Source organism: Panthera uncia, assembly GCF_023721935.1.
Source record: "Panthera uncia isolate 11264 chromosome B2 unlocalized genomic scaffold, Puncia_PCG_1.0 HiC_scaffold_24, whole genome shotgun sequence".
Classification (NCBI taxonomy): Eukaryota; Metazoa; Chordata; class Mammalia; order Carnivora; family Felidae; genus Panthera; species Panthera uncia.
In genome coordinates this window covers 19,804,336-19,826,116 of record NW_026057580.1, presented here as the reverse complement: position 1 = coordinate 19,826,116, position 21,781 = coordinate 19,804,336, and the positions used below count along the sequence as shown (strand labels likewise).

The 21,781-nt window shown below is 38.6% G+C and overlaps 1 protein-coding gene across 1 annotated transcript in view; it reads left to right on the top strand.

Annotated features, from left to right (window-relative positions):
• Window positions 1–21,781, top strand: part of PKHD1 (PKHD1 ciliary IPT domain containing fibrocystin/polyductin) — a 483,789-nt gene that overhangs the window by 171,842 nt on the left and 290,166 nt on the right. Inside the window, exons 37-40 of the mRNA XM_049653801.1 lie at window positions 13,669–13,879; window positions 14,276–14,433; window positions 16,673–16,864; window positions 20,190–20,315. Of these exons, the coding sequence (XP_049509758.1) occupies window positions 13,669–13,879; window positions 14,276–14,433; window positions 16,673–16,864; window positions 20,190–20,315 (687 nt within the window). The remainder of the gene's footprint in view (window positions 1–13,668; window positions 13,880–14,275; window positions 14,434–16,672; window positions 16,865–20,189; window positions 20,316–21,781) is intronic.

Below are 21,781 nucleotides of genomic sequence, written 5' to 3'. Positions count from 1 at the left end.
CCCTTTCCCTGCTCCAGCTCTCCTTTTCCAAATTATCCTTTCCCCTGTTAAATAGGCATGGGCAATGCAGCAAATGTGCTGCATGTACAGACATCCAACCTGGGGAAAGAAGCCAGGCTATTCTTCTTGCAGATAACCCTATGATTGCTACTTTTGAAGCCCTTTTTCTTTAAGTGGAGAGAAGTACCTCTATGGAAAGGAGAGGAAAAGGCCATGGCCAGTTTACCCAGGCTGATGACTCACCCCTATTTCTGGGAATTCCTTTGAATGTCCTCTTTTTGTTGCTCATGTAGCCTGGGGTGGGGTCTGTCCAGAGATGGTTCAGATGACAGAATTAGATTAGTCTCCTTTTTGTAAGCCCCAAGGAAGTGTCTGCTTCCTTACTTCATGGCTCACTTACATTGTGAGGTGCTATCATCTCTTTGTTTCCTGCTTGCGCCCTCTTGGTTGGTTTAGGCGAGCAGAAATCCTGCTTGAGAAGTTGCTACATTTGCACCCATATGAAAGGGTACACCAAAGGATGTTGGGGTGAAGGGGAGGGCAACTGTGTTGATTTTTGAATTTTTGTTTATGTGTGTTTTGCTGTAATTCATTTGGGTATAGGGATGGGAAAGAAGTAAGATCGAATTGAGGGGAGAAATGGAGGAAGACTGATGGGGAAAATTTAACATCTGTTCATTGCCTTCTATAATCTTCATTTATTTATATTTTATTTATTTCTTAATTTTTTTAATGTTTGTATATTTTTGGGAGAGAGAAAGAGAGAGACAGAGCATGAGCAGGTGGAGGGCAAAGAGAGAGGAAGACCCAGTATCCGAAGCAGGCTCTAGACTCTGAGCTGTCAGCATGGAGCCCGACACAAGGCTCAAACTCACAAACTGTGAGATCATGACCTGACTGAAGTCAGCTGCTTAACCAACTGAGCCATGCAGGTGCCCCTATAATCTTAAATTCAAACAACTTCAATACAGCATTGGGGTTCTGGCCATCTGGTATGTTGTGGTAGATCATCATTATTCAGTCAAGTTTATATTATAGTGTGAACACTGTAATTCCTTGATCTGGATAAGAGGGACCTTGGAATAGTCTATACTAGAGGGTTCCTTAAATTAAGAGTATAACCCACACTTTAAGGAACTTGTTTAAACACTTTAAAGTGAACGTGCTGTTTTTAAGGTTTTTAGGATTTTAGGTATTTACATGTAAATGCACACTGCTAATTAGTAATGAGTTCTGGCTATTCAATAATCCAAGTACAGCAGGAATCCCACTTAGAAACACATTGTAAGCTACTTTAAGTTTCTATATATACCTGAAAGTGTTGGCATTAGTCAGGTGTTTTTTGGTTGCAGGTGACAGAAAACTCAATTCAGACAAAAGATAAGGGCATTTATTGCCTCATATAACTGACAAAAATAAAACAAACTTGAGTCACAGCTGCGTCCAGGTGCTCCAATGAAGTCATCAGGCCTTTGTTTCTCTGCAACTCTAGGCTCTGCTTTCCTTTGAGTTGGCTTCATTTTGAGTCAGGTTCTCCCCTCCTAGAGGCAGAAATGGGTCTCTGCAGCTCCATATGGAAGAGTGATTCTTTTCCAATAGCCATTTGACTCCTGAGCAAATTCCAACATTTAGTCCTGTCAGTGTTCACATTTCTTCTTCTGTTTTCTCCCCCTTAGCTTTTAACACTAATATATTATATACAATTTATTTATCATATTTATTTTACTTGTTCTAGAATCTTCCTTAGTAGAATGTATATATCATGATCGCAGGGATTTTCCTGTTTTTTTGTTTTGTTTTAATTTTTTCATTTATAACATTCCTATTGCCTTCAACAGTGCCTGGATTCATAGTAGGCTTTTAAGAAATATATGTTGTGTGAGCAACTGGATGAAAGCTTGAATAAAACCTCAGAATTAACTTTGGCCCTGTTTGGGTCATAAGCCTGTCACAAAAACTTTTGCTATGACCAGGGTAGAGGTATTCTTTTGGCCAAGAGGGAGCAAGGGTGTAGACAACCACCCAGACTATGTTGTCTTAGGTTGAGGGAGGATAGTTTATTAACATTAGAGCTGTATTATGTAGTCAGGATAAGAGAATGGGCAGGTAAAGATAATAGCTTGTCTATTTTTTAAACATATGACAATCTAACATTTTTACTACTCTTACTAATTTGGAATTCCAAATTAATAAGTCTTTACTGGATACTAATATATTCAAATTTATTTAGTTTGGCTAGAAAAAAAAGAAACGCTAATAAACCATCAGTCACTTCACTAAGCAAAACCAAAGCCACGTTTGATAGAAACACAAAAATAGAAAATTTAGAATTAAGGAATATATAATAATGTTGTGATATTTTCTAGATTTGATTATGTCTAGAAAGTGTTAGTAAAAGAAGGAGGTTGATTTTAAGACAGTTTTCAGTTTAGGGGATTCGAGACCATATGAATCTTGATCTGGACTGGCCACTCTTTTGTATAAATGTGTACATACAGGGCAATGGGCAGCAAAGGTTATCAATCTTGAGCATAGCTGGTCCTTGAACAATGCAGGGGTTAGGGGAATTGACACCCTGCACAGTTGAAAATCCACATATAACTTTTGACCTCCCCCCCAAAACTTACCTTTAATTGCCTACTGTTGACTGGAAGGAAACCTTACTGATAACATAAACAGTCAATTAGCACTTATTTCCTGTGTCACATGTATTATATACTGTGTTCTTATAATAAAGGGAGGTAGAGAAAAGAAAATGTTATTAAGAAAATCATAAAAGAAAATACACTTACAGTCCTGTGGTGGACCCATATAAGTGGACCTGTGCAGTTCAAACCCCCTGTTGTTCAAGGCTCAACTATATTAGGACTTGGCTGAAGCCAAAAAGAGAAAGGAACCTCATTATTATTCTAAGAAAGCTACGATGGTGTTTATTGTTTTCCAGTAATCCATCAGCCAGAGACCAGGCTGTCATTCTTGATTTCCCCTTTTCTATAATTCCCCTTATTGTATCTGTCACCAAGTCCTCATTTTAATTCTTAGATAAATCCTGAACCCATTTACCATTTACTTCTCCCCCCCTCCCCTTATTATCATCTTTGTTCACCATACCACCAATTGGTGTGTGGGCTTACAATTTAAGCTTTCTGGTTTATCTATTGGTTGCCATTTTTGGCCCTGTCTAGTTCATTCTTTACCCTGGAACCAGGGTGATGTATATTTATTTATTTATTTATTTATATTTGATAGAGAGAGTGCTCAGGTGCACATGTGAGCAGGGAAGAGGCAGAGAGAGAGAGGGAGAGAGAGAATACCAAGCAGGCTCCATGCTGTCAGCAGAGAGCCCCGTGGGGCTTGATCTCACAAACTGTGAGATCATGACCTGAGCCAATACCAAGAGTTGGATGCCTAACTGACTGAGCCACACAGGCACCCCACCAAGGTGATCTTTTAAAAACACAGATCTGTTTATATCATGCTGCTGCTCAAAGCTCTCCGGTGGCTTCCCATTGTTCCTAGGATAAAGTCCATAATTTCTAACATGGTTACAGTATTCTATATGATATAGTTCCTGCGTACTCCTTCTGCCTTGTTTTCCAGCTCCCCTCCTACTCCTCTCGCCTCACTGCAGTGCTCCAGACTTGGTAACCTTCTTTTAGTTTATTAAATAGTTAATAATAGTCTTGACTTGACATATTTTACATTTTTTAGTATCAAAAGAAATTCAACATTGCTAAGTAAATGGAATGCTACGTGGGCCAGAGCTTGTGATTTTTCCTTCAAAGAGAATTCTTCCATATATATCATCAAAGCAGTACTATTAATAGTATTGCTTTCAGCCTGGTCATGGAGGAAGAGTATCGTTGAATTGGGCATTATGTTCAGTATTTGTTAAAATTGGATTTTACCTAGATCCTGGCACTTTATAATTTTCAAAACTGCTTCTTGTTCTTTCCTCTCATTCAACTCTCACAACAACTCTGTGAAGTAGCAAAGACTGGGATCATTCCTTTCATCTTACAGATAATTAAACTGGGGCCCAGAAGGGGAGGTAGCAAACATTCATTCCATCCGCTTCATACACGTAAGACACACATGGGCTCGCTTCTAATTTACACACACATACCAGGTGTTTACCAGTGGCAGAAAGATGGACAGAAGATACTCCTTTCAGGGTTCTGGAACTGTATTCTCAATTTTAATTTTTCAGGTTATGTTGTGATTCCAAGTGGGGACTTACCTCTTTTGGCTCCCTTTGTAGTATTCTTGATGGGGACATAAAGAACCTGTTTCTTTCCCAGTTATTTACCTTCAGTATTTTTATGATGTTTTCTAATCTGTATAATAGCAATTCTACAATTTTTAAAAATGGTTTCTACCTTTGATGTCACACTTAGAAAACTCTTTCCTCTATAGATGATATAAAAATTTACATATATGTTTCCTGGTGTGTGTATGTATGTATGTATGTATGTATGTATGTATTTATCTATCCATTCACATTGGTGTCTTTAATCCAGGGTTAGCAAACTATGGCCCATGGTTCAAATCTGTTTTTGTAAACAAATTTTTATTGAAGCACAGCCATGCCCATCCATGTGTTTAGGTATTATCTATGGCTCTGTCATGTTGCAATGGCAACAGAGACTGCCTGGTCTGTAAACCTGAAACAATTTACTATCTGGCTCTTTACAGAAAAACTTTGCCAACTCCTGCTTTAATCCATCTGGAATTTATTTTGATATAGCGTATAAGTCAGTTATCTAATTTTTTTTTTCAAATGGCTAGTCAGTTTTCTCCATACTATTTATTCAAAAATTCAATTGTGGTACCTGAAAAATGGCCCCAGATATGTTCATGTCCCAATTCCTGGAACCCACGAAGATTACTTTATTTGGCAAAAGGGGCTTTTCAGATATGATTAAAGATTTTGAAATTGCGAGATTATTGTGGATTTCCTAGAGAAGCTTAATGTAAGCACACTGGTATTTATCTGAGGGACACAGGAGGAGTCAAAGAAGAGGATGGGATGGAAGGGAACAGAGACAGTAGGGATGCTCCATGAAGACAGAAGAGCCCACAAGCCAAGGAATACTAGGTGGCCATTAGCAGCTAAAAAAAGCAGGGAAACAGATTTTCCTTCCTCAGAGCCTCCAGAAGGAAACAATCCTACTTACACCTTGATTTTAGCTCAGTGAAACCAGCTAAAATTGGAATTCTAACCTTCATAACTATTAGATAATACAGTTTGTTGTTTTGAGACAATAATGTTGTAGTTGTGACAGCAGCAATAGGAAACTAATACAGCAACATTTCCCTGTGATTGTTAATGTTAGCTTAATCACACATTCAGTTCTCATCTGATATAGATACAGATTAATGTCTTTTATAAATGACTTTTTAGAACAAGTTTAAAATCTGGCAGATAATGTGAATAGACATGTCTGCATAATTAGTGCAAATGGCCAGTTAATATGAGTGCATGTGGAGAGGGCTCAGGTTTATCCTATGTTGACAGTAAAAGATTCTTTTTTGTTTTTTTACGAATTTTTGTCTACCTTCTCATTAGTAATCAAAGAAATGCAAATTAAAACAAAAGTGATTTTTTTCCCCCTGAACAATCAAATTGACCAAAAAAGAAAAAAAAGTAGAAAGTCTGAGGAACTGGCATCCATGTGTGCTCCTACTGGATATACAAGTATGTGAGTCCTCCTGTCAGACAATTTGGTGATTATATCAAAAGGCTAAGTGTATGCCTTGATATTGCCTTGATATAACAATGCCACTTTTAGGAATTTATTCTAAGGAGGTGATCATTAGCATGTATAAAAATTATGCTCAAGAATGTTCATGTCTGAACTGTTCATGAAAGCAACATATTGGGAAGAAACTGAGTATGAAGAAATAAGGGATCTGTAAACAAAATACACAACTTTTCAGTGAGATGCTATGATACCATCATGATGTTAAATTATGTACAATACAGCTGAAAGATGTTCCTACTAAGTTGGGTAAGGAGAATTTGCAAAAAAAACAAAAAGGTATGTCAAGAATTATAGAACACTTCTGTAGTATGTGTTGAATTATTTACTTATATATGAAATTTTGTCAACGTGTGAACATAGGAAAGAACTATAGGAAAGAAAAGACATACATTAATCTGTTGCAGTAAGATTCTGGATGCTTTTGTGTCTTCTTTTGTTTCTCTATATTTTTATATTCAACATTATGTATCAATTGCTTTTCTAAAATGAAATTACACTATTGAAAATTAGTCATTTTTTCCTCATTGTTGCCTCCACTCCAAACCATACACTGTAGTAGTGATTATCAAAATTACTATTGGGACGCCTGGGTGGCTTTAGTGTTTGACTCTTGATTTCAGCTCAGATCATGATCTCATGGTTCGTGAGTTTGAGCCCCACGTTGGGCTCTGTGCTGGCAGCTTGGAGCCTGCTTCGCATTCTTTCTTTGTCTCCCTGTCTGCCCCTCCCATGCCTGCGCATGCTCTCTCTCTCTCAAAATAAATAAATAAACAAACATTTTTTAAAAAAGTATCTATCTGGTCAGAAATATACCTGAAGTTTTTCGTATTTTTTGGACAATGAACAGAAGTGGGTATTAAAGACACGCTACAGAAGCCTTTTGTTCTGAGCAACTGGATTTTGCACCTCTATGTAAAGGACTGGCCAGTACAGTTCTAAGAATGCCATTTGTTTAATTGGCCTGAAATCCTCACAGGAGCTAGGAACAGCGTTACAGATGTTTTCCTATATCTTACAATTCACTATTTCCTGGGTATTTTGAGCTTTATATTCTTCTTAGTCACTTATTTTTAATTATGGTAGTAAAAGTAAAAGTCAGATTGGGTAGAAACAAAGATTAGCCTTTCCTTTATGCCTTTGGAAAAGGCTTGTCTCACTGCACCATCCAAATAACCTTGGTTAGCCTTAGTCTACACCCCTCTGCCAACAAAATGGTAGACTTCTCAGCATTGGGAACAGACTGTGCTCGAATCCCTTTCATCACAGTGTGGAAATGTTTACTGCTCAGCTGTGGATACAGCTAGCTGATCTGCACATTTAGAGGATTGCTCTGTTGAGCCTTCTCCTTCCTGCAGGCACATGTTCCCTGCTCCATTGGTACCACCCATGATTAACCAGTAATGATGCAGAAGGCTCATAGTGCACACACAGAGTTGAGCTCATGCAGGATTCCCTGTCAGGTTTTGTCTTTGACCAACAGAGATATCACAGCAAGTGGTTCTCAAGGGCAGAGGGAAATGGTACATGAAAAATACCCCATTCCATCTCTTTGGTCTGCCAGATAGTCTTATATTAATGCTAATGTCACAGTCTCCTTTTCTGAAGTATAGTAAATTGGATCATCTCCAATTCACAAATGGTTTGAGTTCAAAGAGTTCCTTTGTAAGATGGTTGTTTGGAATTTAGGATATATTTTTCTCAAGGAAATGCTGATAATTTTGTGGTTTAGGACCCAGGTGAGCCCTCAACAGTCTGCTTCCCCTCACTGTCCTCGCTGTTTAATGCTAGTGGGAGTATAGCAGCTGACCACTGAGTATAAGACTAATTGCATGGAGAGTAGGTCCATTTCTACTATGGGATACCAGGAACACCTCTCTCTCCATTTGGGCTCTACTATCATAATTCTTATTGATTACTAGAAACAGGGTGCTCTCAGTCCCTCTGGCCTTAGAATGACTTCTGTGGCCCAGAGGCAGACTCCTGGCATGATGCAGTTTCTGGGAGCAGAGAGAACCAGCTCAGATGCAAGGTGGAATCATAGGTAATAGTCTTTCTCCAATTTCTCTGGCTATTTATCACCTCTTCCTGTTGTTAGAGATAGTATACGACTAGAGAATTTGGGTCAAGCGCTGCCAGGAGGAAGGGGAAAATGAGAAATGATAGAAGGGCAGGGTTTTCTCTCCATACCTTTGCCCTCAAAGCTCAATTCCAGCTACTATGCAGAAAGGGAGATGGAATGAACAGTGGGAAATAGGACACAAACACTAAGAGATGCTAGGTGGGTACCCAGACCTTAACAGTAATACAAGGGTAAGGAGGTGGGGAGGAATGGGTCCTTAGGCAGTTGCATGGTTGAATAAGACTTTCTTCCCACTGCTTTGTCTTGTTTAATTATGGGCATGTGTGTGTGTCTTCATCTTTTAGTTTTCTTCCTTCTATTGCTCCTCTTCGGTTTCTCCTCATCTACTCAATTTTAGAATGACAATGTTCCCATGGTCCTGATCTCAGGTATTTTTCATAATTATATACTTCTCTCAGGTAATCCCACTCATTTATATAGATTAACCTCTGTTTATATATTTCTCTATATATGTAACTTCAGACATCTCTTCTGAGCTTCAGACTTTTCATTTGGATATTCTCTTTAATATCTAAAATGTAACCTGCCTAAAATGGTCATCTAAAGCTTAATATGTCTAAAAGTGAATGCCATTGGAGTATAAACTACCTGAAGGCAGGGGTTTTGACTGTTTTTCTCACTACTGTATTTCCAGTGGCTGGAAGAGCACATGGAACATAGCACATAATAGGTGTTTAATAAATGTTTATTTAATGGATTCTTTTTTCTTCTTCCCTAAATGTCCCTGTTTATCTATCTACCAACTTGGTTCTGCTCTTGGTCAGCCTATAAGTCACCATTGACTTCTCCTTTACCTCTAGATCCAATCAGCCAGTCCTCTTGATTCTCCAAAAGATATCTCAGATTTTTATATCTGTCTCCAGATCCACTGCCAAATACTTATTAAAACTTCTTATCTGACCTACTGCACTCATCTTCTACATTTACTGCAGCACCCTGCTACATAGACTTCTAACTTTCCTTTTACCGCCCTGCAATCTTTTCTTCACTCAACAGCCAGGGTGACGGTTAAAAACATAAATTTGATCACATAACTGTTTCAAGTTAGATTTAAGTCCTTTGAAACAGGCCACCAAGGTCCTGCACCAGTCACACTGTGCCATCTCATTTGCCTTCTCCAGATACCCCTATCTCCATTTAGTTCCTGGAACACATCAAGCTCTCTCTTGCCCCCTGGCTGGCCCTTGATCATCTTAGGACTTGACTTAGGCTTTTTCTCATTCTACCCAATATGCAGTAAATATAGTTTCTCACTAAGGATTCTCTCCCCTCAGTTTGATATGTGTACTCATGGTTTTAAAATATCACTAGTCTCAGAAGAGTCTGATTTCTCTGTTACCATCTTAAGTATTATTTTGGTGGTTACTTTTGGGATAAACTCTTAGTTCTTTGAGAGAGCCTGAGAGTCCCTTCCTAAGTAGGTCTTGCTCACCTTCCAGATGCAGTCTCACTGACTCTCATCAGCAACTCCCATTCCCCGTATGTGCATTCTGCCAATGTCACATATATAGCAGTTATTTGAATGTGTCACATTGGCCCACATCATTGTATATACCATTACCTTTACCTGGAGTACTCTGTTTTGTCATCTGGCCCACTATGACTTATCCCTAAAGACCCAGCTCAGTTATCACCTATTTGGGAAGCATTCCCAGAAACAACCCCCCTTTTGTGTGAGCGAAGTACCCACACCTGTGCACCAGTAGACCCTGGATGTCCCTCTGTGTTAACACTTAAAATGGTACATTTGTGACTTTTGTCTGTTTCCTGTACTGGTCATGGACCCTGGAGGACAGGTCCATCTTTCTTTCATCTTTCTTTTTTTTTAATGTTGATTTATTTAATTTGAGAGGGAGAGGGAGAGATCCAGGGCTCTATCTCACATCCATGAGATCATGACTTGAGCTGAAATCAACAGTGGGACGCTTAATCGACAGAGCCACCCAGGTGCCCTCCTTCATGTCTGTCTTTCCAGTACATGAGAAGTGTTCATCTACATAAAAGAAAAAGCAGAATTCATTGTTTTGCTACGCATAATGCGAAGCTGCAGGTGGAAATAGAGGGAAATAATTTGCATGTATTTTGGAAAACTATTTCTAGTTCTTTTGTGAGTTCCTTTATATTTCTATTCTGATGTGAACATTATTTTAACAATATGATTCTTTCCTTCATTTCTCCCCTCCCTTCACTCTCTCTTCCTCTTCTTTTCCTTCACTACCTCCCCTCCCCCAAGTGATTTGGAAAGGTCTTGGCAGTTATTCACTTGGAATAAAGATTGAAGTCCTACAAAATAAACATAGAGCAATTAGTGATTTTAAAGTGTGTTAACCCACAAAGATTATTTTCTTTCTCTTCATGCCCATTTGGTAAGATGGTTCTCTGGGACTGTGTAATTATGGATGAATGGCACTGAAATGCTTGGACAATAATTTGTAGGAAATACAATTATGAGTAGAAGTCATTAGTGGGAGTAAATGAATAGTTTGTTGGTTAACAGGTCAATGTTGAAAGCCTAAAGTGGTTAAACATTGTATTAAATTACACATTAAGAGCATAACCCTTTTCATTTAAGCATATTTATAAGTTATTGAGCTTTTTCAACTGTATTTTTATGTTTTTTGATTTGTGGTAAAGAAAGGAAGGGAGCTGCCCAACTTGGGTTTCCTAAGAGTTCTGTGAAGTGAAATGACTCACGTTTACAATGTGGGCAATTCTTTCTTCATCTCAGAAGTCAGTGGGTTTGCTTTGTGAGGCACTTAAATAACATTTATGAAGTAAGAAAAATAATTCTTTCAGTATCAAAGCTGATCAGGTACAGTTAATTCAGTTATTTCGAGGTTCAGGTATTCTATTACGTGTCCCGTTCTTTTGGTTCTGGACTCAGATGACCCAGTTTTAGAACTCAGTGCTGACATCTCATTATGATAAAAACTTATCCTTGAAGTATTTTGGTTTTTGAATCTGTACAATCTGTTAAAAGGAAGACAATAACAAGAAAAAACCAGTTCTTCCTTCTATTAGAACTTCTTAGCATGGGTTGGGTTTGTTTTAAGTTCTAAATAAATGTTTGTGTTGTTTTTTCTGCTTTTAGCATATTGGTCATTATATACTCATTTAGGTGTCTATCTGATGGGGGTTTGTAAGTGAATGTCCAGAAGACAATATTCAAAATAGTTAACTCAAATCCTCATGAATTGAGCTGAGTTGAAGGCTCGTATCTGAGACAGACCCCATGCGGTCTCTGTCATCCTCTTTTTTTTCCCATCTGCTCCTTTGTGTAAGTTTCTCCTCCCATGCAAAACAACTCAAACAAATGGCCCACAAACTAGCCACAAACCCAGGCATACCTAAATCCCAGATGTAAACATATCTTTTGCTCAAGTAAGAACTCCACATCTCTATAGTGTCTATAGGAGGAGGTGGACATAAGGATGGGCTGAAGTGTTCCATGAAATTCAGTGGAAGAAGTGGGTCTTGAGCTGCATTTTGGAAGACTAGATCAGAGAAGGAAGGCCAGGCACACAGGTGGAAAGGGAAGAATGGGTAAAGGGATACAGGTAGGCATGATCCTGTTAAGTGAGAAGAGGCAAAGAGACTGGGTTTCCTGGAATAGAGTTTATTACAGACTCAAGGGCCATAAAGTAGAGTCAGATTATGGAGAGTTTTAAAAATCAGAAAGGGAATTTTGGCTTTAGTACTGAGTACTGTAAGCAGATACTGCAGGTTATAAATAAAGAAGGGATAAAACTAAAAAAAAATTAGCAAGGTTTAAATAAAGAACAATGCAGAATGGTCAGAAGAAGAAAAGGTATTTGCAGAGGGTCTAGCTCAGGTGATTATTATAATTATTTTGACATTTGTGAGTTTCAGATGACAGTAGCTGTCCAAATGTCAATATCCACTATGTTGCTGGACAGATGAGGCTGGCACTGATGAAACAACCAAGACTGATGCTTTGGTCATACACATAAATATGTTATTTTGCTATGAGAGTGAATAAGTTATGAGATAATTCTGCTTTCCAAAAGCGCTATCAACATTTCAAAGGATGTATGCGTATGTTAATAGTTAAAAACACACTTCAAATATTCTCTGTGATTTTTTTCATTCATTCTGACTTAAGTATAATTATAAGAATGATTAGTTAAGAAATACCTTTGTTGTTCCTATTCTTGATTCTGCCACCTGGAGCTTGCATGTTAATAGGTGCATAGTAGGTGTTTTTTGCATAGTGATTTAGTATTGTGCACAATTGATCACAGAGTTCAAGAGCATTTTGTCTTTGATAAACATTTTCTGTGCTTGGTAGAAAATTTTCCATGCAGACATTCAAGAATGGATCATAGAAATTCACACACACACACACACACACACACACACATATATATATATATATGTATATATGTATATATGTATGTATATATACATATAAATAGACTTTATTTTATTTTATTGTTACCAAAGGTTAAAAGATACAAACAAGAAATAAAATTATTTTCTTTTGGGATGATTTATGTCTTAATTCCCACCTGCCCTATAATTAGAAATTTTGAACTCTGTAAATAATTTCAAGATAAAATTATTGCCCAAGTAAACCTCAGAAATTACATCATTAACCTAAGGACCTTTCCAAGCCTAGACATGTGCCTGGGCACACACAGACACAAATAAAGAGGGAAGTTTAAAATAATTTGAAAATGATTTATTGTCGGCTACCTCTGTAGTTGGAGATTCAAGCATTATTATTTTACTTTAGTGCAACAAGGGAGGACAGTAAGTTGCTATGGGCTAAAGGTAAATTATGATCTATTGCAAAGGAGGAAGGAAATGTACTGAGGAAAGGAGGAGGAGTTGGGAGTAAGCCACGTGTTTTCTGAAGTGCTGCTTCAGGTAATGGCTTGAAAAAAGTCTTTGCTTTGACCCTTGTTGGAAAAGGTCAGAGTAAAATATGAGACAGACTACCTTCTTGAGTCTTTGATCATTAAGGAGGAGCATACTGGCATGGGGAAGGTCAGATGGATGCCCTGGAGCCTCATACAAACCAAGAAATCTAGAGTCTCAAGTTCCCCCATATTCCCCTTTGCTTTGCAAATCCATCTTGGATACACCCAGTTCAGAATTTGAAGGGATCATTTAAATCATCAAGGCTTAGGACAACCAATCCAAGGTAATCGTGAATCAGTGCTCTCCTAACCCTATTTGTAAGTTGCACTGAAGTCTTCAGATTAGAGACTTGTTATGAACTTTTATATTCAGAGTCTAATACCCATTTGTTTTTATTTGTAATAAGAAAGAGGTGGTTAAATTTCATTTTCAAAACAGCATGATGCAGGGAATGAAAAGACTAAAGTATGTTTACATCTCTTATTTGAAGATCCAAGCTAGATATTTCATAGTTATCTCATTTAGTTCTCCTAACACCTTATGTGGAAAGATCTTGCTACTTCTGCTTTGCAGCTGAGGAAACTGGGGCCCATCCTTGAGTATATTACCCTTGGTTAGAACATGGCAAAACTATGATTTGATTGTAAGTTTAGGCTGACTCCAATTCCTGTGTTTTTCACCCCATGTCATGTTCAGTCCTGCATAATTTTTATTACAACATGTGACAGAAGAGAAACCTAATATCCAAAAGCATCAGTGCTCATCAAGCCTGATGTTTGCCTTCCTGGACTCTTGTTTTACAGAATTATTGGGCTGAATACTAGCAAATTCCTATTAACTATCAAAATGTCTAGATAAGTTTTCCTTGTTTGACTTTAGGTTCGCTACCAGAAGTAACTGTCACCCATCTTCGAGCAGCTGCCTATGCCAGTGACAAAGTGTTGGCTCTGGAAGATGCTGTGGACTGGCACTCTGGGGATGAAGTTGTTATCATCAGTGGAATAGGTATCAAAGGTGCAAAACCCATTGAAGAGATGGTCATTGTGGACACTGTGCACACTACAGACCTCTATCTGAGATCACCCTTGAGGTACTGAATATCAGCTAGGCTCTGTTTAGATATAAGAAGATGAAGTCTTAATTGTGTTGGTGTCTGGACACTTATTTGTCTTTCAGTGATGTATTTTTTACATTAAATAATGCTAGATGTTTTGATAAGAAAATTATAAAGTATGAAATGTTTGAAAGATTTAGATTTCTTAAATACGTTTCTCTTGGAAGACTCTAGACCTTCTGCGTTATGGTGCAATCATCTGCAGAATTCCTAATTTTCGCATACTTGTGCCCATAGTTCACTCTTCTGTATCTGAGCTTCTAAGGAAATAGACTCCCAAACAGAGACGCTAATCTAGTGGCTTACAATTCCTAATAAAATTTGGAGTAGTATCTTCAGATGTGTCTTTTTCTTTTTTTCCCCCCTCTTCAGATATTCTCACAACTTCACAGAGAGTTGGGTGGCTGGAAGACGCCATATTTTAAAGGTCACAGTGGCGCTGCTCAGCAGGAGTGTTACCATACGAGGAAATCTCACTACTGAGAGGATGAAGCACCTTGCTTCATGCCAGGAGGCCAGTGGTTCAGAAGGTAGAGAAGTATTTTATTGAAAAGTCAATGAGTGAGAAAGAATGTTCTTATTGTCAAATGATATGTAGTATTGTTGACTTCTTTCAAAATGGAATAAACCCTTAGTCTTTGCATATTCATAATATTCTTTAACTCAGAATGGTCTTGATAAGTTGTCATTTCTTCTCCTGCCTTCCACAACCTAGTGGAAGAGGTAGAGAATAGTTTCCACTTGTGAAATTATTTCTCTGGGGCAAAAATATTCTGGAAAAAAAACCAAACATTTTTCCCAGAAATCTTAACTCTGATTCCAGACCACTTCTGAAATTCTCAGGAGAACAGTTTAATGCCAGAGTCACAGACACAGGCAGCACATTGTTACTGATTAGACTAATAGGGCTCTTCTGTTTCCCCTCACCCCCACTTTTGGAGTTTGTTTTCTGAGTGAACTACCACATACTTTAAGTAAGTGGTTGAAAAGTCAATTTATCTTCTAGAAGAATAACAGGCACTGAATCACACTGATGTGCCTATTAAACATCTATTTCAGGGATGGTTAGTTTAGTAGGTTATGTTTTGGTTTCCCAGGCTGTAGATTATGAGGCTTTCACATGTTGTGAAGATCTCATTTGTCAACTTTGGTTTAGGATGGTGTGGGTGTCAAGGATGACTCCCAGGCATGAGCTCTGGATGGATGATGAGGCTATTTAGTGAGATGGGAATGGGAACAGGTTTTGGAGTGGAAGGCTGCAGATCATGACTTTAATTTTGTAAATGTCAAGACAGATGCCAGGCCAGGATCTGAGTAGAGGTGCCCTGGTAGTGTCTGGAGCCTGGAAGAAGTGTCATGGCTGGAATTAAGATTTGTGTCATGTCTACATATAGATGCATGTGGGTGTAATATTGAAATGTGGTTGGGTGAGAGGGACCTTGAGTCCACCCTTCACCACCCCAGTCACCTAGCTCTCAAACATGTCATTCTGAAAACGGTTTGGATACAGTGGATTAGAATCCAGTGACTGCCAGCTTTAACAATTCTTCTGAAATGGAATCTGCATTCTGTTCAAACCATTTTGGTAGTTCTCATACAGGTATTCTCAGACCATATTGTCCAAAACATTACCTTTGATTATGCTGCTAGAGAGATGATACTTTTAGGTTTGGGCCATTTTAGGTCTGTTGGCTCCTAATGGAAAAATCCCCAATTTCATAACTCTTAAATGTTATTACAAAATTCTTAAAATAAAACAAATTCATAGACATTCATTAAAAACAAGTAACGTATCACTCACCTTTCTTTGTGTGGGGCTTAGGTGAGTAAACAAGGTAGCCAAATAAATAATATGAGACCTAGTCACTCAAAAAATTATGGATCACTGACATAATAATCAAAATTGCGGTAAAGCATACAAATATGAAACACCTCTTCATTTACCTCTTATATTTATTCCTGGGTGTTAGCAAATTATTCACTGTGGAATGGTGCATCATTTTTTATTTGTAGCATTTTGGTTTATTAATATGAATAATGAAGAAATATTTCAGAAGTTGGTTTTGTACCTATTCTGAGGTTAGTTCATGCCATCAAATGGCACGCGTCAACAGAAGGTATCCTGGATCCTGAGGCCACAATACCCTGTTGCAGTGGTACCCTGAATGCATTATGGTGTTGCAATTTGTTATCCTCACTAGGGAAGGGGCTGGGAAGGAGGTATTGAGGGTGCAGGTGGGGAGGATGTCACTCAGTTACTTCTCTGGAGACCTGTGCCATTTCTGCAGTGGCATTATTGCTAAGTCCCCAAACTGCAAAGCAACAAAATAAAGGGGAAACCCCATTGGACAGTATAAGACTAAAAAGAGCTGTGATTGCATTCAGCGCTCACATTTCTTCCCTACAATTATCAACCACGAGAAGGTCATTTTATTGCATGCTCCCTCCAGGGGATCTTTTGGATTGAAATAAGCATCTATTTAGGTTGGGTTTGTGGGTTATAGTCAGCCTCTTTGTGACAGTAATTAAGGTGATTGATTTGGGGGCTTCTGGAAATAATAGAGTGAAGGCAACATCATGTCCTAGTTATTGGATGTTTTAATTAATAATCCAAAGAGGAAAATCAAAGTAAAAGGGAAATAAGATTATTAAATGAAACAAACAATAATCGTTTGTCCTTTGCACCAACAGTACCTTTCCTACTGGATGATTTGTCTGGAAGCATGTTGCACATGCTTCAGGTCCCCCTGACTTCATTCTATGTTTCAGGTAATTTACAAGACTGTTTATATTCCAAGAGTGAGAAGATGCTGGGATCCAGGGATCTGGGGGCCAGAGTCATTGTTCAGTCTTTCCCAGAGGAGCCCAGTCGGGTCCAGTTGAAGGGAGTGCAGTTCCGGGACTTGGGGCAAGCCTTCCATCGGCAGCTGAGCTCACTGACTCTGGTGGGAGCTCTGAGAGGTAAGCGGGTCCAGGTCTATGACTTCTTCTTCTTCTTTTTTTTTTTTCTCTCTTCTTCCGTGTTCAAGGCTCTACATTCAGGGTACATGGGAGGTTCAAAGATGGATAATTATACTCTAGACCTGTGGTTCTCTAATTTTAGTATGTCTAACAAAAATTATTTGGGGAGTTTACTAAAATTTAGAGTTAGAGACTCTGTTCTGAAAAATTCTGGTGTAAGCTAGGCCTAGCAATCTGAATTATTAACAAGCAAACCTTGTGATTCTAGAAAAAGTAGTCTGTGGAGTACACTTTGAGAAACATCACTATAGGTACAATAGACAAGGAGCTAACCACATCTTGAATCCTACCTCTGTCATTTACTAGCTTTGTGATTACAGGCAAACTGATATTAAATAGTACACATAATCACTTTTATGAGAGCCCAGGTGCAGCAGAAAGCATTTCCATGTGAAACGGTCCTAACGCAGAGGAATCTTCTGCTTGGAAAAGTGGGAGTGAATGGGCTGAGGACCAGGTAGTTTCCCTGTGCCCACTGAGCAGGCAGATGGGTGCAGATCTTGGCCAGATCTAAAGACATAAGAACGGAACAGGAAACATCAAATGCAGATAAGAACAACTAGGTGAAAAACAGAATCAGAACCAGAAAGGAAGAATATGACCAGATGTAGATAAAGGTACTGAAACCAAAGTTGGAGAGACATAGGAGTATTCAAGGCAATATCCGAAGCTAATATGCAGAGATCCAGAGATGCTAAGTATTCAAGATAGCAGCTCTCATACTGAGTTACCCTCCCCAGCACCTCTAACACTGACACATTCAAGCTTTGCTTTTCTTGAAAAGGGATGGTGTTCTGAGGGTAATGTCTGACAAAGATTATCAGGGCATACTTGGTGGTTCATGTGGGCCTTGAGAGATGCTAAGATTTCAACAGGCAATGACAAAGTAATCATTGAGCTCAAGTAAGCATTGAGGGCAGAATCCTGACACCTGCAGCATTTTTTTTTCTTTATTCACCTGAAATCATATGCAAACCAAGGACCTCTATTTATCCTAATTTGCCAAATCTTTTCTATATTATTTATTTTTGATATTCAGGGAGATGGTTTCTAACATGGCTCCTTCCCTAGCGCCTTGGGATGGTCAGTATCTTTGTGCACTACTCTCTGGTTCTTTGATCTCCTGGTGCTTATAATGCTTCAGAAAGTTTGATGTGGCACCAGCTCCAGTATAAGTCAGGGTTGCAGTCACATATGAAGTATCAGTTGAACATAATCAAAATCTTCCTTGCTCAAAAATCAATCTGCCTCCTCCAACCTACTTCAGAATAGCTACACTTTTATCTATTTGAAAAAAATTTAATGTTTATTTATTTTTGAGACAGAGAGATAGAGACAGCATGAGTGGGGAGGTGCAGAGAGATAGAGACACAGAATCTGAAGCTGAGCTGTTAGCACAGAGCCTGACATGGGGCTTGAACTCAGTAGCCATGAGATCATAACCTGAGCTGAAGTCGGATGCTTAAACAACTGAGTCACCCAGGGGCCCCTTAAATTTGGTTTTATTTGAAAAGTGTTCAGTGCCTTAAAAGTTTGAAAGTCACTGAATTAATACATTATCCCCTATGGGTCTCTGTTGAAGTGCAGTTGACTTTCCTGGGAGGGGTTATCATATTAACCCAGAGGTTAGAAACTTCCGCATGCTTGCCAAAGAATCTTTTATTGTTTCATGCCCTGAAGGCCCTTGTACCCTGTGTGGCCAGTTGCTCCCAGCCACTAGAGTTAGAGGGTGTTGGAATCCTTGCTACTTTTACAGGTTTACCAGTCCCTAAATTCCATGTATAATAGCTCTAAAAACACATTAGTACTTACTGGTTGTTCAGATTGGCTGGCCTATATTGAATGAATGGCACAATAGCGATCCAGACTCAGGAAAAGTCTGCAGCAGGCAGTTGCCTACAGAGGTGGATGGGTTAACTTATTGGTGAGTGATGTGAGCGTACCTGGCACGAGAGGAGCCAAGATGGAGGGGAATGTGAAAGCTCAGTGTCTATGGTGACATAGTTGAGAATTTTCTGGATAGCTCCAATTTATTTATTTTTATTTACTCCTTTAAATGTTTATTTACTTTTGAGAGAGAGAGTGAGAGCACGTGCATGCACAAGCAGGGGGCGGGGGCAGAGAAAGAGGGAGACATAGAATCCAAAGCAAGCTCCAGGCTCTGGGCTGTCAACTCATAGCCCTACTTAGGGCTCAAGCTCATGAACCTTGAGATCATGACCTGAGCTGAGTCAGATGCTTAACTGACTGAGCCACCCAGGCGCCCCTGGAGAGCTCCAATTTAAAAGTCAAATTATCTTGTAAACCAAAGTAATTTTTTCAGTACTTCAAACATTTGATATTTATACAATATCTCCCACTACGTGGAAATAATATGAAACTCCTTTATCAGGGTTTATCCTTTAATTAGCCATTATTGTTTTAATGTAAGTTTTCTATACTGGAATGAAGTTACACAAATACAGAATTAGTTTCATTCATCTGTATGTCTTCAGCACAAGGCCCAATTCCTGAAATATGTTGATAGTCATTAACTGTTTGTTCATTGACTGATTCAGTTGACATAACTTGATTGAGCAGGGGGGTACATGAAATATACCCATGGAGCTGATGTAATGATTTTAATAAATGTCTATTTGTTTTAGCATAGTAGAGATATTTCCCTTTTGCTTTCATAAAGCTACCACATTCCAATGTGAGAATCATGATCCTCAGGTTAACCTCTGACTTTGCTTCCATTTTGGAAGAAGAATCTCGGCCTGTCTTGGGCCAAGGATATTATTGCCTGGCAAGTTAAAAAAATTATGTCACAGCTTGAAGAAATAATGAGTGTATCTCCTCAGGGAAGATGTGATTTTCAAAGATCAGGTTTGGTCCTTTAGGAATATTCTTCACATTGTCCTTGGCTTCTCTCTAGTCACTGTCTGCCTTATTGTGATGAGGACTGATACCAACGATGGTGGCCAATTGGAAATCTTGACAGCTATGTGTTCTTTGGTAGTTTGGCCATACTGTATCTTTCTCAGATGGTTTTCTCTCTAGCATCTGACTCTTGGATTCCACCTTCCTTATCTCTGGTATCTTTGAGGCTCATTGGCCTGTTTACTTGATTTGGTTTCTCTTTCCAACTCCTCATTTCCTGAGTTTCATTATTGTGTGGGAAAATGTTCTTAGTTATATAATAGTTTGATTTGAAAATGATCTTCAGAATCTGAGGAGCCATCAGGATTTATTTCAAATGTTTGCCTTACTCTTTCTTGTTCAGATTCCTATATCCAGGGCTGCACAGTGTGGAGCTCTTTCAGTAGAGGCCTCAGCATGTCAAGGACCTTGGGCCTGAAGGTGGACAGTAATACATTCTACAATATTTTAGGCCATGCCCTGCTTGTGGGTAAGTGATGAGCTTTTTTAATTTTGGCATTCCTGAGTAGGATAAATTCTTTTTCAAAAGGAATTTCCCCAAAATTTGAATTCCTAATCTATAAAATAGCCTCTGATCAGTACAAATAGGCCATAGTTTAAAATTCTGAATTTCAGGGGAGCCTGGGTGGCTCTGTAGGCTTAGTGTCTGACTTAGGTCATGGTCTTGCCATTCCCAAGTTTAAGCCTTGCATTGGGCTCTGGGCTGACAACTCAGATTGTGCTCACAAGCAGAGTCTGATATTCAGATTCTGTGTCTTCCTGTCTCTGTGTCCCTCCCTCCTACTTGCACTCTCTCTGTCTGAAATAATAAATTAAATTTAAAATTCTGAATTTCAATTTACCCATCAGTAATTAGCTTCCTAAACTTTATCAATAAGAAACTGATCTTTTAAACGTGACCTTTTGATTCAGGTTTAATAAATATGAAATGAGAGGTTTTCAAATTTACTGTCCGCAATTTCCACAATAATTCAAAGTCATGTAAATAAATCTCTGCAAAGTCTCATGGTATGTTAAACCTTGATGTTGGACACGGAGTTAAAAATCCTGAATTCTGTTCTCAGCTGCTCCTTAGGCTTGCTAAAGAAGCTCATATTTCAGAAACCTCTGCTTCATCACTTGTATCCATTTTTTCTCCTAAAGTTTATTCCCCTTGCAGAACCCAGAAGTATTCTTAGAAAACTCAAATTGCATCATTTCACTCATCCTTAAAAATCTTTAAGAATTTCTTATTGCTCTTAGATTACAGTCCTAAATCCTTAACCTGGCTTAGAAGATTCCCTCCGTGGAGTGCCTGGGTAGCTTAGTTGGTTAAGTGTTGCACTTTGGCTCTGGTCACGATCTCCCTGCTCATAAGTTTGAGCCCTGTGTTGGGCTCTGTACTGACAGCTCAGAGCCTGGAGCCTGCTTCAGCTTCTGTGTCTCCCTTTCTCTCTGCTCCTCCCCTGCTCATGTTCTGTCTCTGCTTCTCTCTCAAAAATGAGTGAACATTAAAAAAAATTAAAAAAGAAGACTCCCTCCATGATTTCACCTATATTGATATTTGTAAACTTGTCCTGCTCTTTTTCTATTCCTTTGTATTCTAACTACCCTATTTTACTTTAATTCTTTCAAAAGACCACTTTTTTTTTTTGTCTCAGGGCTTTTACATAAGCTTTTCCCTCTGCTCATACTGCTCATTGTCCTCCTATAAAGTTTTCTCTCCCACACTCCTAAGTCAAGTCCCTGTATTTAAGCTCTTTTAGTCCCAATCATTATTTATTGATTTAAAATTATTATCTACTATGTTTCTAATCATATGATTAATGTCTATTTGTATCACCAGCTTTCATGTGAACATTGTTTCCTTAGCATTTAGCACATTAACTAGTGCATTGTAGGTCTATTTGTTGAAAGAAATGAATTAATTAATAAACAAAGGGTCTTTGAATATAT